General features: G+C 43.0%; 2 protein-coding genes across 3 annotated transcripts in view; one reads left to right on the top strand and one right to left on the bottom strand.

The window, feature by feature from the left end:
• epsti1 (epithelial stromal interaction 1) overlaps positions 1 to 11,764 on the top strand; it is an 85,532-nt gene extending 73,768 nt beyond the window's left edge. The window contains exon 11 of the mRNA XM_048602829.1: positions 11,421 to 11,764. Coding sequence (XP_048458786.1) covers positions 11,421 to 11,495 — 75 coding nt within the window. The 3' untranslated portion in view covers positions 11,496 to 11,764. The remainder of the gene's footprint in view (positions 1 to 11,420) is intronic.
• Positions 3,825 to 17,428, bottom strand: part of tnfsf11 (TNF superfamily member 11) — a 39,139-nt gene continuing 25,535 nt past the window's right edge. Inside the window, exons 2-5 of one of the 2 annotated variants that reach the window (XM_048602831.1) lie at positions 16,952 to 16,988; positions 14,985 to 15,074; positions 10,789 to 10,833; positions 3,825 to 5,281 (exon numbers count right to left, since the gene is read on the bottom strand). In XM_048602831.1, the coding sequence (XP_048458788.1) occupies positions 4,860 to 5,281; positions 10,789 to 10,833; positions 14,985 to 15,074; positions 16,952 to 16,988 (594 nt within the window). In that variant the 3' untranslated portion in view covers positions 3,825 to 4,859. The remainder of the gene's footprint in view (positions 5,282 to 10,788; positions 10,834 to 14,984; positions 15,075 to 16,951; positions 16,989 to 17,428) is intronic. The other variant, XM_020536060.2, reaches the window with a different exon arrangement.

Genomic DNA, 17,428 nt, shown 5'->3' with positions numbered 1-17,428 from the left:
GTTCCCTGGCTTTTCCTTACCACCTTTCTTAAATGGGGCAGCTCACTAGCTCAGTGGCACCAAGGACCCAGGTTTGATTCCACCCTTGGGCATGGAGTTTGCACATTCTTCCCACGTCTGCGTGGGTTTCCTCCCACAGTCGAAAGGTGTGTAGGTTAGGTGGATTGGCCATGCTAAATTGTCCATAGTGTCTGGGAATGTGTAGGTTTGGTGAGTTGGCCATGGGAAATGCAGAGTTACAGGGATAGGGAGTTGGGATGCTCTTCAGAGGGTCTGTGTGGACTCGATGGGCCAAATGGCCTGCTTCCACGCTGCAGGGATTCTATGATTCTAAATAACGGCACACATTAGCCACCCTCTGGTTTTTTAGCACTTCACCCATGGCTGTCAATGATACAAACACGTCAGCAAGGGGCCCAGCAGTCTCCTTGCTAGCTTCCCACAGAGTTCTGGGATACACCTGATCAGTTCCTCGGGATTTATCTACCTTTATGCATTTAAGACCTCCTTGTCTTCTGTAATATGGACACTTTTCAAGACATCACTATGTTCCTTAGCTTGCATGTCCTTCTCATGGTAAATACTGATGTGAAATATTCATTTTTGTATCTCACTCATCTCTTGTGGTTCCACACACAGATGAACCTGTTGATCTTTGAGGGGCCCAATTCTCTCCCTAGTTACTCTTTTGCCCTTTGTTGAATTGCTTTGGATTCTCCTTGACCCTATTTGCCAAAGCTATTTCATATCCCCTTTTTGCCCTCTTGATTTTCCTCTTAAGTATTCTCCTATTGCCTTCACACTCTATGGATTCACCTGATCCCAAAGAGCTTGTACAGATAGCTTACGTCAGGGTTCCTCGTGGGTGCATGTTGACAAAACTGTGTGAAAAGGTGAACACCATTAAGAAAAAGAAGTTTTATACTTTTATATATGGCACCATCTTTGGACTTTCCATTTTGCTTTACTGTCACTGTTTTTGTAATGTAGTCACTGTTGTGATGTAGGGAGTGTTGTGTAAGGTAATTGTTCTGAAAGGGTTAAGGTGAGAGACTGCTTAAAGCTCGACCCAATGTGATAATGTTCAGACAGAGTTGAGTGGGAATAAGGCAGAAAATCTCAAGATCTCTTGGAGCACGGACCCATGTCACAGGACTCCTCATACAATGTCTATCATGCCAAATTAACTTGTACCTCATTGTTGGCGTGCAAAAGGCCACATCGAGTTTAAGGCAAGAGCCTCTTTCTCATTAAGATTCAGTTAAAATGGCCTTATCCACAAGCTGTTCGTGTCTGGTATCCCAAAATCAAACATGATAGAGAACAGAACAGATAATTTGCACGCAGCGAACTCCCACAAACTGCATTGTGATATCAACCGTAGAATCACAAAAAGTGCTAGAGAAACTTAGCAGGCCTGGCAGCATCCTTCCATAGGGAAGAATCCCTACAGTGTGGAAGCAAGCTATTTGGCCCATCAAGTCCACACTGAAACTCTAAAGAGCATCCCACCCAGTTCCCCTGCACTTCCCATGGTAACCCACCCAGCCTGCACATCTCTAGACACTATAGGGCAATTTAGCATAGCAACTCACACAGACATGAGGAGAATGTGCAAACTGCACACAGACAGTCACCCAAGGCTAGATTCGAACCTAGGTCCCTGGCGCTGAGGCAGCAGTGCTAACCATTAAGCCACCATGCCACCCTTGTGGGAAGAGAAACAGAATTAACATTTCAAGTCCAACATGAGTCTACTTCAACCTGCAATGCCTACTCTTCCTGATCCTGCACCATTCCGTCTGGTATTCTTCAGGATCAGCCCTTTATCCTGACTGCTTCCAATCTATATGCTTCCACTTTGGTGATGCCACATTAAGTTTTGCATGTACACTGTCAACTCCCGAGTTGATTACACTCCAACTTTGGCCTCTGCCTCCAATTTGTCACTCTACTTATCTGAAAAATCCAGTACTGGATAAGCAGAAATTTAACCCCATTAAATATTTGGAGAACTGCACCCATTATCAACAGATTCAGTGGGAAATTCTAACACCTGATTTCATCTCTCTGATATATATCATTATTATCGTTACATATCAGAGTAGGAACTGAAGTGTGTGATTTTGTAGGGAACCTTTTCCCTCACAGCACCTAGATAAGCATGTAATGTATAAGGGAACTCATATGAGCTCCATGCCAGCAGCCTGCAGAATTAAACAAGACTGGGATCTTACTCCTTGAAACTTGAAATATAATTCTTCAAAAAACACAGACCAGATTTGAATATTTCATCTTCTGTCTCTGACTCGCCAGCAATCTGGTGACTCCAAGGTGAGTTTCTGAATCCATACCATCTTCATTCATGATATGGAGGTGCTGGTGTTGGATTGGGGTGGACAAGGTCAGACGTCACACAACACCAGGTTGTAATGCAACAGGTTTATTTGAAATCACAAGCTTTCAGAGTGCTGCCCTTTCCTCAGGTGACGTGATTTCAAATAAACCTGTTGGACTATAACCTGGTGTCATGTGTTCTTCTGACCATTTTCACTGTAAACACTGGATACTTTGATCCCCATAACATTCTCCTTGCTGTTGTTGTTGAGTGCATATTTTTCCAAGCAATCTGCACCCTCTTCTCTAATTTGAAAGGTGCCGATCTGTGTTGATGCAAAACAATATGCTCAAAATCTTTATTTAAAACAGATTCAAAAGGACAGTTTATTACATTTTACAACAAGTCTTTCAGTACTCCTGAAATTCAAAGTGAATGGCAGATTGTGAAATAAAGTTCAAATATAAACAGATCTGGTCAGATCACATCCAGACTTCCCTCAAACAGATTTACAGAATAATGACAACAAGCTCATTTTCCACTTTTCAATAATACTGAGAAGGACATAGAACTCCTAACAAATGGATACTGGTCTTCTTGTGTCACCATTTTCTATGAAGAAAAGTCTTTGAGAGGCATTGGGCTAATTGCATCTCAAGACAGGACTGGACAAACAGTTTTGCTTATTGGTAATGAATATCAAGAAGACAGGGGTCAGGATGAGTATGATGGGAAATGCTTGAGTGGTGCTCAATCCTTTGAAATGGTGACCCAAACATTCTGATACAGCTTTTGTCTATGCTAAGTAATCATTCATCACATCACTTGTTTGTGGCTTTGGTACACAGGTCCTCCCTCTGGACTTAGCATGTGTCAGAGGAAGCTTCATTTGGACCATCTCCTGAACTGCAATGCTTCAGCTGGATTAGTAAGACTGGGCTCCTGATTGTTTCCTCACTGACTAGCATTGCTCAGGAATTACTTCACATACCTGGTCAATCATAGTGTCCATGGGGTCATAGTGCCCATCCTGAATCCTTTTCTCAAAGGGAATCAGCAATCTTATGGCCACACTCTGGCAACAGTTTGGAGTCGTGATTTAAATTGCCCAGAATTCAGCTTTGCTAGTTCCATCAGATTAAAGGACAATATTGAAACAAAAGTGCCTGACCCACAAGACTGCCATGGAACACTGCTGGAGTCGTCTTATGAACAGATGGCTGAGCAGTCGACTGTATAACTCCTGGTTGGCTCAATCAATGACACACAAGCATGTCATTCAGGCAAAGGAATATATGATGGCTGTTTAATCCTTTACACAAGTTGTTTTCTGTTTGTGTCTCTCTTATTCACAAGTCCCTTCAATCAGCAGTCAATCCCAATCTTAAAAGTTAATGAGCGGAGACGTTGACAATCAGCCAAAAATGTAGGCCTCCTCAGTTGCCTGATGGCTTCAGTCAGGGTCAGATAGCTCAATATCGTGACTCCAACATTGTCATCGTCAATTTTCAGTGTCCATATGACAAGATCTTTCTTTCAAGGAATCTCAGAATTTGGGATTTGTCAGATCGGCGACTTGAATTATCTCTCTCTCCACCTACTGTGCTCTGTGTGTGTGTGTGTGTGTGTGTGTGTGTGTGTGTGTGTGTGTGTGTTGGGGGGGTGGAACGGTGTTGGGGAACCAGGCTTGGGAATGTTCAATGCACAAGACGTGAGACAAGGGTGAACACTGAATTGGAAATGAGCTAACTCAGGCTGGATCGAGGTTGGAATTGGGTCTATTTCAGATTGCAGATGTATTGATCATTTTAAAAGACGTACACAGGGGTGGCATGTTAAAAGGTGTCACAGGCACATCTCCATTTCAGTCAAAGGTTGAACCTTATCATTTAACACAAACTTATCATTTTCCAGCTCCTTTCAGTTCTCAAGAAAAGCCATACTGGATTCAAAACGTTAAATCTGTTTTCTCTGCACAGACACTCCCAGCACTGCTGAGTTTCTCCAGCACTTTCCGTTTCTATTTCACTCATTTTCTTTGCTGCTTAAAAGAGGGGGGCTTATTATGTCCCATTGCTAACAGCAGTTCTGGTCTGTGTCTGGTCCTGAGAGGTCTGTTATAACTTCACATTGGCTCTGGCCCTCAAACCTAATGATCTGTTCATTATTTACAGGTCTGGAATCCATCAAAATTAACATCCAACCATTGTCAATTGCCCATGGGCAATCTGAAATAGTTTATTTTGGGTATATTTACATGATTGATAGCCTCTACTTACTCTCCCTATTGAAGCAGAGCAATGACCTAACTCGAAGAACTTAACAGTATGAGAATTTACTTGTTCAGCATTAAGTAGGGAGTCCCAGCCTTAGGTAGAAGGTCCAATTTCAAGCTCCACCTGCTCTGCACGTGTGTCACAACAGGCCATCTAAACACAATTGTTTCTTTTTTTAAATTGTTGATATTCACTTTTCATATTTAGAGACAGGGAATTAAAAACCATATTGATATAAACTTCATTTAATCTAGTTTGAATGCTCCCAGGTAACTGGATGCTTCATCAGCATCTACCAGCGTTAGATTTGACACAGTCACAAAGAGTTTGTCACCACTGTTCAGGGTGAACACACCTCCTTGATAGACCGAATACAAGTTGTGGTTCCCTGAGCACCAAGTGCTGGAACCTCTCAGAAGCAAAGTTGGCTTTGGGTATTTGGCCATTTTCCTATAGACATATTGAACCAGCTGATACTCTCTTGTGCTCATGGGATAATCTGCATGGTAACGGAATAAAATCTGGGAATAAATGTAGTATAGACCTTGGCGCTTGATTTCCAAGGCCCCCTCACTATAGCGCATCTCTCTCACATGTGCCACTCCCAACTTCTCCTCCCAAGAAGTGATGAGTTTCCCTTTCAATCCTGGAAGTCTGGCCTCGAGATCTGAATGGAGAGACAATGCATGTGATCAGAGAGAGCTCAGTGAACAGAATGGTGTGCCTCTATCTGCTGCCCTGCCACCTCTATCAGTTCATCTGCCAACAAGTCCCACCTCTGAGCTAACAAGGTGTAGAGCAGCAGGCAAAGCAGCATCATAGGAGCAGGAAGGCCGACATTTTGGGCCTAGACCCTTCATCAGCACCTCTGAGCTGCAGACTTTACAGGGGCCTGACTCGCTAACTGAGGAACCATAATCGGAGTGAAACATGCTCTAACTCATGGCTAACTATTAAACTGAACTTCCAACCCATTCCCTCATCCCTGCCCGACTCACCACGACTACCTCGCCTCCATGCACCTTCCAAAACCTTCCCACCCACTCTGAATCAACATCACCCCGTCTCCCCCACAGCATCTCCTAACCTGGTCTGACACCCCATTAACTTTAAGACCCCCAATCACACATCCCCACCACTCCCCGAACTGACACAACTCCCCCGGCCTGACAGCCCACACGGACCTGACACCCCTTCCCTCCCAAACCAACTCCACCAGATACACACCCAACAGCCTTGATTTGATTGCACCCAGCATCCACACAACTAGCCCCTCCATATGATCCACCCTTTCTCACTACCCTCCTCCTCACCTGTCACCCTTACCCTTCACCTATCTGTCTGCCAATCAAATCAGCAAGCTTCCTGAACAGTTATCCTTCTGCATGTCGTCAGGGGCTTGAATTAGTAATTTGGGGCAGAATCCTCCAGGGGAAGATAAAGAAAATGAAGCAGAGCAGCATCCTAACTATGAATGGCCCTCCTTGGAAGATTCAGTAATATGTGTGGCTCTCAATGAGCAAGTGGAGTTGTGAGCATGTCATCATGGAGGGGTTTGGTTGAACACAGCATTCCTCAGGGTGATTTTCATTGTTTACAATTCAGAATATAATTCAATCGAAGTGACAAAATTAATTTCAGCAGCGAATTTGTGAGCAATGTATTATGGGAACAAGTTCTGCCATTGTGTCAAAGTAATGTGAGTCATTAAAATCACCAGCAAAGAAAACAGTGGGAGTGAGTGATGTATCTGAGCTCTGGCAAATAGACAGAATGCAGTGAGAGGACAGGAAAGCCCTGCAAATATACCCATTCTCAACAATGTAGTCTAAAAACAGAGGAATCTAGAGGTTCAGGTACATAATTCTTTGAAGTTAGCATCACATATAAACAGGGTGGTTAAAAAGACTTTTAGCATGCTTGCTTTCATTGCTCAGTCCTTTGAGGATAGGACTTGGGAAGTCATGTTGAGGTTGTACAAGACACTGGTGAGGCCTCTTCTGGAACACTGTCTCCAGTTCTGGTCGCCCAGTTATATGAAGGATATTATTAAGCTGGAGAGGGTTCAGAAAAGATTTACTGGGATGTTGCCAGGTATAGAAGGTTTGAGTTAAAAAGAAAGGCTGGATAGGCAGAGACTATTATCACTGGAGCATAGGAGTTGAGGGGCAACTTGACAGAAATTTATGAAGTCATGAGGAGTATAGATAAGGTTAATGGTAGGTGTCTTTTACCTAAGATGGGGCAATTTCAAGACTAAGGGGCACATTTTTAAGGTGAAAGGAGAGAGATTTAAAAAAAAGACATGAAGAGCAAATTATTTACACAGAGGATGGTTCGTGTGTGGAATGAACTTCCTGAGGAAGTGGTGGATGTGGGTACAATTACAACATTTAAAAGACATTTGATAAGTACATGAATAGGAAAGGTTTGGAGGGTCAGGAGCAGGCAGGTGAGGGTAGATTAGTTTGGGATTATGTTCAGAATGGACTGGTTAGACTGAAGGGTCTGTTTCTATGCTATATGACTCTATGACTGCTTTCTCATTAGAGAGAGAGAGAGACAACTAGTGGTGGTTTAACCTGAGGGTCACCACACCTCAGGCAAGGGGAGAGGTTGAGATGGAGAGTCCTTCATGGTAACTTTAGCCAATGCAGGAACTAAATCCATGCTGCTGATGCCACTCTACATCACAAACCAGCCATCCAGCAACTAAGGTAACTGACCCCCAATGTAGTGTAAAGGATATAATTAACTTTCATAGAATCATACAATCCCTACAGTGAGGAAGCAGACCACTCAACCCACTGAGTCCACACCGATCATTCAAAGAACATCCTGTCCACACCTACCCCCACCCCATCGCTGTAACCCTGCATTCCCCATGGCTAATCCACCTAACCTGCACATCTTTGGACTGTGGGAAGAAGCCTACGCAGACACAGGGAGCATGTGCAAACTCCACCAGATAGCTGCCCGAGAATGGTATGTGCTAACCACTGTGCGCCACCGTGCTGTCCCAGAAATAGCTGTAAATCAGAAAGTAGAAGGGAGGTACTCAGGAAAATTACAAAGACCAGGAAAGTGGTATTGAGCCAATTGTTGGAGCTGACAAATCCCAGTTCCTGTTGGACTTCATCCTGGGGTCATAAAAGAATTGCCTAGAGAGATAGTTGATGCATTGGTTTTAATTTTCTCAAACTCCTTTGAGTGAAGAAGGTTCTACTGCATTGGAAGATAGCTAATGTAACTCATATACAAAACAGGAAAACGGGAGGCAGAAAATGAGAAGCCAGTTAATTTAGCTTCTGCCATTTTCCCTATGACAGATGCCAATATTAAAAACGTTACCACAGTGCACTTAATTAAACTCAAGGTTATCAAGCAGAGCCAACAATGATTTGTGAAGTGAAAATCATGTTTAACAATTTGTTCTGGAGTTCTCTGAGGAAGTAACACATGCTGCGGATAAAGGGAATCCAGTGGATATACAGCACCCAGATTTTCAGAAGACATATGACAAGGTATCACATCAAAAGTTTTTTTCAGCAAATAACACCTCATGGTGTAAGTAGTAGTATTTTGGCACAGCTAGGTAATAGGAAATGGAGAGTAATCAATAATGGGTCTTTTTCAGGTTGGTAAAATCTAATGAGTGGTGGGCCACAGAGATCAGTGCAGGGAGCTCAACAGTTTATAATTTATATAAATATCTTAGGTGGAAAGAGGGTTGACAAATTTGATGACACCACAAAGTTAACTAGGAGAATAGGTTGTGAAGAGGACACATGGAGGCTACAAAAGATGTAAAAACAAAATACTGAACTCAAATCATTAACACTGTTTCTTTCTCCACAGATGCTGCCAGAACTGTTGAGTTTTCCAGCACTTTCTGCTTTTATTACAATCGTCATATATAGGTAAAGGGAGTGGGCAAAGATGTGCCAAATATAATGAGGGAAAATGTGAAATTTTCCATTTTGGCAAGAAGAATTAAATATAAGCACATTATCTAAATGGTGATAGGGAGCAGAGCACTGAGATGCAGAAGAATTTAGGTGTCCTTGTGCATGGTTAGTATGCAGGTAAAATGAGTAATCAGGAAATCTAATAGAATGTTATTTTGTTTTGCAATGGAAATTGCAATAGTAGGGAGATTATGCTTCAGTTACTCAAGTGATTGGTGACACCACTAGGGATAATATTGGTCTCCTTACTTGAAAGAATGTAAATCCGATAGTGCAGTTCAGAGACAGTTTACCAGACTAATACCCGGAATGAATGGATTGCCTTATGAGGGAAGTTTGAACAGGCTGTATCTCCTGAAGTTTAGAAGATTAAGAGTTGACTTGGGGGTCATGATTGAGTAGGCTTGGAGAGGATATTTCCTCTTGTGGGAGAATTTAGAACTAGGGGACACTCTTTATAAATAAAGGGTCAACCATTTAAAACAGAAATGAGAAATTTAAAACATTAAAAATATAAAATAGAAATTTAAAACATTTAAAACACAAACCATTTAAAACAGAAATATTTTACTATGAGCGTTGTTAGTCTTTGGAACTTGCCTACTCAAAAAGTATGGAAGTAGAAGTCTGGCATATTTTTAAGCCACAAGTAGATTTTTGATAAGCAAGTAGGTGGGAAGTTACAGTATGTAGGCAGGAATATGGAGTAGTCAGGTCAGCCATGGACGTATTGAATGGTGGAGCAGTCTCGAGGGGCCAAGTGGCCTACTGCTGCTCCTAAGATCTTACGTTTATATAGGGAGGACAGCACTTTAGTGCAAAAGTTAAGACAACAATCTTCAGCCGAAGTGCAGAATGGATGATCCATCTCGGCCTCCTCTGGTGGTCTCCAGCAACAGAGATGCCAGTCTTCAGCCAAATCAATTCACTCCATGTGATATTTAAAAATGGTTGAAGGCGCTAGGTAGAGGAAAAGTAATAGGGCCTGACAAAATTCGAGCAATAGTACTGAAAACTAATGTTCCAGGATTAACCATGCTGATAGCTAAGCTGTTCCAGTACACTGGCCTCTACCTGACAATGTGGAAAATTGCCCGGGTATGTCCATTCACCGCAAAACGGGACAAATCTAACCCAGCTAATTACCGCCCTGTCAGTCTACTCTCAATCATCAGTAAAGTGGTGGAAAGTGTTATCAACAGTGCTATCAAGCAGCATCTGCTCTGCAATAACCTGCCCAGTAACATAAGAGTAGAGGTAGACCATTCAGTCCATCAAATCTCCTCTGCCATTCAATGAAATGATGGCTGATCTGATAATCCTTACTTCCACTTTCCTGCATTTTCTTCATAACCCTTGATTCCCTTGCACTTGGATATAGAAACATAAAAAATAGGATCAGGTGTGGGCCATTTGGCCCTTCCAGTCTGCTCCACCATTAAATACAATCATGGCCGATCATCCAACTCAGTATCCTGCTGCTGCTTTCTTCCCCTAGTCTTTGATCTCTTTAATCCTAAGGCACAGAGGGTGGTTCACAGTGGAATGAACTGCCAGAGTGGTAGGTGCAGGTACGGTTACCATATATAAAAAATTTTTGGGTAGGTACATGAATAGGAAAGGTTTAGAGGGACATGAGCCAAACACAGGCAAGTGGGACTCATTTAATTTGGAAAACTTAGTTGGCATGAACGAGTTGGACCGAAGGGTCTGTTTCTATGCTGTATGAATTTATGACTATATCTAACTCTCTACATAAACTTAATGAATATTCTTAATGACTTAGCCACAATAGCCCTCTACAGAAAAGAATTCCACAGATTCACTACCCCCTGAGAAATCTCTGTCTTAACCTTTTGTTCTGAGATTATGCTGTCTATTCCTAGACTCTCCCACAGTGAGAAACAACCTGTCCACATTACACAGTCTGTACAAATCGTGCATGTTTCAATAAGGTTGCCTCTCATTCTTTTAAATTCCAAAGAACACAGGCTCAAACTACTCAACCTTTCTTTATAATCCAGTCCCTCTATACCAAGAATCGACTTAGTGAGCTGTTTCTGGACTGCCTCCAATGTCAGTATATCTTTCCATAGTAAGGGGTCTGAAACCATTCATAGGATTCTAGAAGTGGTCAAGCTAGTGCCTTGTATAGTTGCAGACTGCCATCCTGAAAATGCTCACAAGATGCTTCCCAATGACTCACCAAGACTCCTTCGACACCACCTTCCAAACCCACGACCGTTTCCGTCTAGAAGAAAATAACAGCAGACATATGGGAACATCACCACCTACAAGTTCCTCTCCAAGCCAGTCACTATCCTGATTTAGAAATATATTGTTGCTGGGTCAAAATCCTGGAATTCCCTCCCTCAGAGTCAATCTACAGTACATGGACTGCAGCAATTCAAGAAGGAAGCTAACCATCACCTTCTCAAGGGATGGGCAATAAATATTGGCCCAGGCGGGGGGGGGGCACACGTATTACATTAAATAGTTAAAAAAATCTCCTGTTCCCCCACTTCTTGGGAGAGGGAGGGTCAGGGAGATGGACGGTCAAAGACTGGCAGTATTGGGAAGGGTGGAGGAAAGGAAGGTCGAAGAGCTGGACGGTCAGGTCAGGGGAAGGTGGAGGAGGGAGAAGGTCAAGGAGAGACAGGATTGCCTGCAACATCTTCCCTTGTTCACTGTCACCCAACCCAAACCCCAACACCACTGACCCTATGTGATCCCTGCACTGCCTACTCACTCACCTGGGACACCTCCCCACCTGCACCAGTAGTAACAGCTATGTCACCCACTTTCATCTCCTGTAATCCCTGCCTCTCTTTATTCCAGAAGAAAAACAGCCCTCAGTCGGTCAGAAAGAGTCAAGGTGGGAAATGGGCTGCTCAATGGCACTTCACCGCTTAGGTAGATAGCAATCTACCACTGGCCGTCCTGAGCAGGCCCTGACTGGTTTCGGAGACGTCTCTTGAGTTCCTGCTGATTATCCTGCTGATAATGCATGAGTGAAGGCTATTTCCATTATCCTGGACAGGAGTAATGTGACCCTGGAATCTCTGGCTGAGGGGCAAAGCTCAAAAAGACAAGACAATGTAAGGCAGAGATGTTGTAAGCATCCAGATAGGCTAGACTAAGTGAGCATGAAGACAGTGAGAGGAGATTCAGTCTGGTCTAGTCCATGAGCTGGGTACGGGTCCCTGAGTGTGCAGTTGCCTTATTGCAACATTACAATAATGACTTTGTAGTGCAGAAGTGACCTGTAAGTGGATCTTGTGCTATGATGGTTCACAGAGGTTGGGCTTAATCAAAGCCAATATCCATGGATGTGTGTCTGGTGCCCATGGAGTGTGCTCTAAGGTGTCTGCTGTCCAACAAGAAGGCAGCAAACTGAAGTAACGAGGTATTTGCTCTGATTTCCATGTGACATCCACCTCGTTTGGCACATTTAATAAGATTGGAAGCTGATATAAATGATGTGTGTTATATTGGTTTAAATGCTCATAAAGAAGCCTGAACGTATTTCATATGTTTGTGTGTATGTTCACATGTAACAAACTCACACTTCTCTACATTATACTCACCTGCCATTGTGTTGTCCACTTATTTAACCTAAGTGATAGTGAGTTTAGTTTGTAGTGTGTTTTAGGGTGTCAGGGAGAGATACCAGATGCAGAATGAAGGCAGACATTGAATGTACAGAAATGTAGTGAAAGAAAACTGTTTGCAATGTTGCCAGCACTGAACAAGAAGCCTTAGTGTGGAGATAGCGGTGACTCTTTTTTGAGGTTGCATGTTTGTAAGAACATTGCTGAGATAAAAGGAACAGTGTGAATTTGAATTTTGTTTCTGGTGTTGTAATGAAGTCTTTCCAGCCTTTTTGTCTAGTATAACATAGGTCATACCTGTTTTTTTTTTTTGCCTTGTGTAATAAACATTTTATTCCTGGTGTTAAAGCACATTGACAGCCTTTTATAAGAACATAACAACATAAGAACTAGGAGCAGGAATAGGCCATCTGGCCCCTCGATCCTGCCCCATCATTTAATAAGATCATGGCTGATCTTTTTGAGACTCAGCTCCACTTACCCGCCCACTCACCATAACCCTTAATTCCTTTACTGTTCAAAAATTTATCTAGCCTTGCCTTAAAAACATTCAGCGAGGTAGCTTCAACTGCTTCACTGGGCAGGAAATTCCACAGATTCACAACCCTTTGGGTGAAGAAGTTCCTCCTGACCTCAGTCCTACATCTGCTTCCCTTCATTTTGAGGCGATGCCCTCTAGTCCTAGTTTCACCTGCTAGCAGAAACAACCTCCCTGCCTCTACCTTATCTATTCCCTTCATAATCTTATATGTTTCTATAAGATCTCCCCTTATTCTTCTGAATTCCAATGAGTATAATCCCAGCCTACTCAGTCTCTCCTCATAATCCAACCCTCTCAACTCTGGAATCAACCAAGTGAATCTCCTCTGCACCCCCTCCAGTGCTAGTATATCTCTTCTCAAGTAAGGAGACCAAAACTGCACACACTACTCCAGGTGCGGCCTCACCAGGACCCTACACATCTGCAGCATAGCCTCCCTGTTTTTAAACTCCATCCCTCTAGCAATGGCAGACAAAATTCCATTTGCCTTTTTAATTACCTGCTGCACCTGCAATCCCACCTTCAGCAATTCATGCACGAGGACACCCAAGTCCCTCTGCATAGCAGTGTGCTGCAATTTTTTACCATTTAAAACATAGTCTATTTTGCTGTTATTCCTACCAAAATGGATGACCTCACACTTATCAACATTGTACTCCATCGTACTTTATGACAGTATATCTGTGATTAAAAATGAAGGAAAAGTTTTGGATCTAACAAGCCAGGTTTGACTGTGCCTCTGACTTGTCTAGTATTAACGGCAGCTGGGATCATAACAACATCCATCCCATCACCCCCTTCTCCTCCCACACAAGGATTATACATGTTTCAATCAAATCACCACTCACTCTTGTAAACTCTAGCAGATATAAACATAGCCTGTCCAGCTTTTTCTTGTAAGATAACCCAACCATTCCAGGTCTCAGGCTTGATAAACCATCTCTGAACTGCTTCCAATGCATTTACTCCTTCCTTACATAAGATGTCCAGTACTACACACAGTACTCCAGATACAGTCTCACCAGCGGCTTCTAAAACTGAAACATAACCTCCCCAACTTATAAAGTCACAGTCATAGAGATCCACAGCATAGAAATGGGCCTTTCGCCATTCAAAAACAACACCTAACTATTATAATCCCATTTTCCAGAAATTAGCCCATTGTCTTTTTTGCCTTGGCATCACAACTGCACATCTAAATACTTCTTTAATATTATGAGGGTATTCACTTCTACCATCCCTACAGACAGTGAGTTCCAGATTTTCATTACCTTCTGGATGAAAAAGCTTTAACCCTAACTTTCTGCCCTTACCTTAAATCTATGTCCCCTGGCTATTGATCCCTCCACCAAGGGGAGACAGTTTTCCCTGCCTACCCTATCTATGCCCCTCATAATTTTACACATCTCAATCATATCCCCTCTGAATCTCCTCTACTCTCAGGAAAACAGCCCCAATCTGTCCAATCTCTCTTCATAACTGAAACATTGCAGCCTAGGCTAAATCATGGTAAATCTCCTCTGCACCCTCTCCAATGCTCACATCGCTCCAACAATATGGATTCCAGAACAGCACACAATACTCTATAGCTGTGACCTGATCAACATTTTATACAGTTCCAGGATAGCCTCCCTGCTCTTAAACTCTATGCCTTTACAATAAAGGCAAGTATCCCATTTAACCACTTTATTCATCTGTTCTGACAACTTAAGCGGCTGGTCTGCATGCATGCCAAGGTCTCTTTGATCCTCTGAGATTCCCATGGTCCTACCATTCACCATGTATTCCCTTACCTTGGTTGTTTTGCCCAAGTGTAACACCTCGCATTTATCCGGATTGAATTCCATTTGCCACTGATCAGCCCATCTGGCCAGCCTGTCTATATCCTCCTGTAATCCAAGGCTATCCTCCTCATGATTTAGTACCCCATCAATCATAGAGAAGGATTGTTGCAAGTGTTAGAAATGTTTTGTGCCTTTCTGCCCCTTTTGAGCACTTCCTTGTGGAATATTGTAGATGGGGGAGAATAGGTTGTTTGGTTGAGGGTGACAGAAGAGTGTGATGGATACAGCTGATGAATCCCAGTCCCTAGGCCTTCCCACTCAGGGTGCAATGGAATTAGAAAGGCATAGAGCAGCTTGAAGAAGTTGGCAGGATTCCTCGTAGCAAACATGAAGTAACGCCTGGTGTGGCCGTGGGAGGCAAGCGACAATTCCCGGTTCTTCCTCAGGAATACAGGATGGAACTTACCAGAAGGAGTTTTAATCAGTTTCTTCACAGTGAGGTGGGCATACGGTGTCAGCTTCCTTGTACTCTTCCTCGTGCGACTGGCGGCCGACCCTGAAATAAAAAACATACTGCTCGTGAAACCCGGTGACAACAAACAGCTCCGTCTGCAGGGTCTGAACATTGCTACACTCTCAGGCATAGTTTGAGTACAGACTATGGACATCTGTAGAGGGAGCCTTTCAAAGGAACAAGGAAGATGATAAGAATCCAGATCCCTGTTCATGAACAAACAGGACAGTGAGACTTCTGCTGAGTGAGACAGTGGCTGATTACGCATATCGGGAATTTGGTTTGGAGTGGGAGTCGGGTGCAGAGGGGAAGGAGGGATACTGCAGAAGTGCGCCAAGTGGGGTATTTGGTGAAGGAATTTGCTGTAAGAGACTAAGTTTTATCAGCATTATAAAGTTTACTGGCAGTGCAAAAACCTATTGGGAGGTGTTGGTTGTACTAAATATAAACTAATGAATTAGCGATTGACATGGAAAGCACGTTTCTTCTTGTGAATCAGAACAGAGCCAGGGCTCATGGTTTCAAAATTAGGAGTCACCCTTTCAGTACAGAGGTTGTGCAAATTTGGAATTCTCAAAATTCGAAGGTGATGAAGGCGTGGTCACATAATATTTTTGGAGTGGAGGTCGATAGATTCTTTTTAGGTAGAGAATCAAGGGTTATCACAGGAATGTGGGAATGAGGAATTCAAAAAACAAACAAATCAGCCGATGTCTTATTGTATAGTGGAGCAGGCTTACAGGACCACATGGCCTAGTTCTGCTCCCATTTTGTATGTTCTTATGTTTGTAAATCTGGAATTGATGGAGGCCCAAGGCCCACAGATACAAGCTGAGTAAAAGCTAGGGTTCAGGGCTGATACTGTGGAGTATTTCCTGACATTAAGGCAGTTAAATATAGAGTGGAAATGAAATAAGAATGGAATTAGATGCAAATCTCCATTCTTACTACAATACTAATAACATGCTTAATTAACAGATCTACCCCACCTCCTTTTCCTAGCCTCCTGTCTTTTTGAATGTCAAATATTGCCCAAAATTTATTACCGAGCTCTGCTCACCTTGCAACCATGTCTCTGTAATGGCTATTAGCTCTGACATGTTCATTTCTATCTGTGCTAACAATTGATCCATGATTTTCTGAATATTATGGACTATGCCTTTTTATTACGTTGTAATCTCTGAAGTTACCTGTCAGTGCTCTCAAAAGTTTACATGGTCTGTCATTTCCTGTCACATGCTGTTTATCATTATCCTGGTCACGATCTTGTCTATTACTTCACTGGTTTCATTTCATTTATCACTTTTCTTCTCACATGATCCCTTCCTCCCACCATTCAGATTAAGGTGTTTAATTTAGGAATTGACTGCATGAAGGATTAAGTGTGTGATGCAATGACTTTGTGAAGAATGAAGATGTGAGGAAGGAAGAGTGCGAGGAGGTGAATGTATAAGTGAGTGAGTGAGAGAAGGGATGAATTTGTGAGGCGGTGACTGTGTGAGGAAATGTGGGAGTGAATGGGTGAGTGTGTCTGAGGGTGAGTGAGTGAAACGGTGATGGAGAGTGTGGTGATGAGTGAGGGAGGAAGAGTGTGAGGCATGACTGAATGCAGTGGTCAGTGAGTTTGAGAAGAAAAACTGAGATGAAGCTGGAAGAGATGGGGATTCGAATAAAGGGAAAGAGAACCAAATGAGGCAGATAAATGAGCATGAATGGAAATGGGCTTGGGTCTGGTCCGATGACTGGTTAACTAGATAACATTCAACATCCTAATTCAATCAAGAATGTGCACTTTGGGAGAAGCTGCTCCATTGGAATTTCCCTTCATCCCAAATAAGGACCTTCCACCTTCTGGAGACCATGTGACTCACCGCACTCACAAATATCCTTGCTCCTGGAATACAGACACCAAAACTTACCCCTGCTTTGTTCTTTGTCTGCTGCACCAGGATCCACCTAAACAAACAGAGGAACAGTTAATATCTATTTCTACCAGACCCAGTGAAATTTGCTTGGCTCCAGTGCACATGGTGTAGATCAGCGGTGCCTCACACTTCAGGTAGTGCCATGCAAACGCATGAAGACTAATTGAGAGATCAGGGATTGAAACGCCTTTTGCTGAATCTGAGTCATTCCCTGCGCTGGACTTTCTCCTGTGAAGAAACACACAGCCCACAGCAACAAAATCCATGCTCTTCCAAAACTGGAGTAATGACAACACTCTTTTATTCTCGGAGATAGTAGGAACTGCAGATGCTGGAGAATCCGAGACAACAAGGTGCAGGGCTGGATGAACACAGCAGGCCAAGCAGCATCATAGGAGCAGAGAGGCTGACGTTTCGGGCCGAGACCCTTCATCAGAAAAGGGGGAGGGGAAGGGGGTTTTGAAATAAATA

Source organism: Rhincodon typus, chromosome 11 (assembly GCF_021869965.1).
Source record: "Rhincodon typus isolate 14 chromosome 11, sRhiTyp1.1, whole genome shotgun sequence".
NCBI classification, from domain to species: Eukaryota; Metazoa; Chordata; class Chondrichthyes; order Orectolobiformes; family Rhincodontidae; genus Rhincodon; species Rhincodon typus.
Note: the sequence above shows the minus strand (reverse complement) of the source record. Positions and strands in the feature narration are given on the sequence as shown.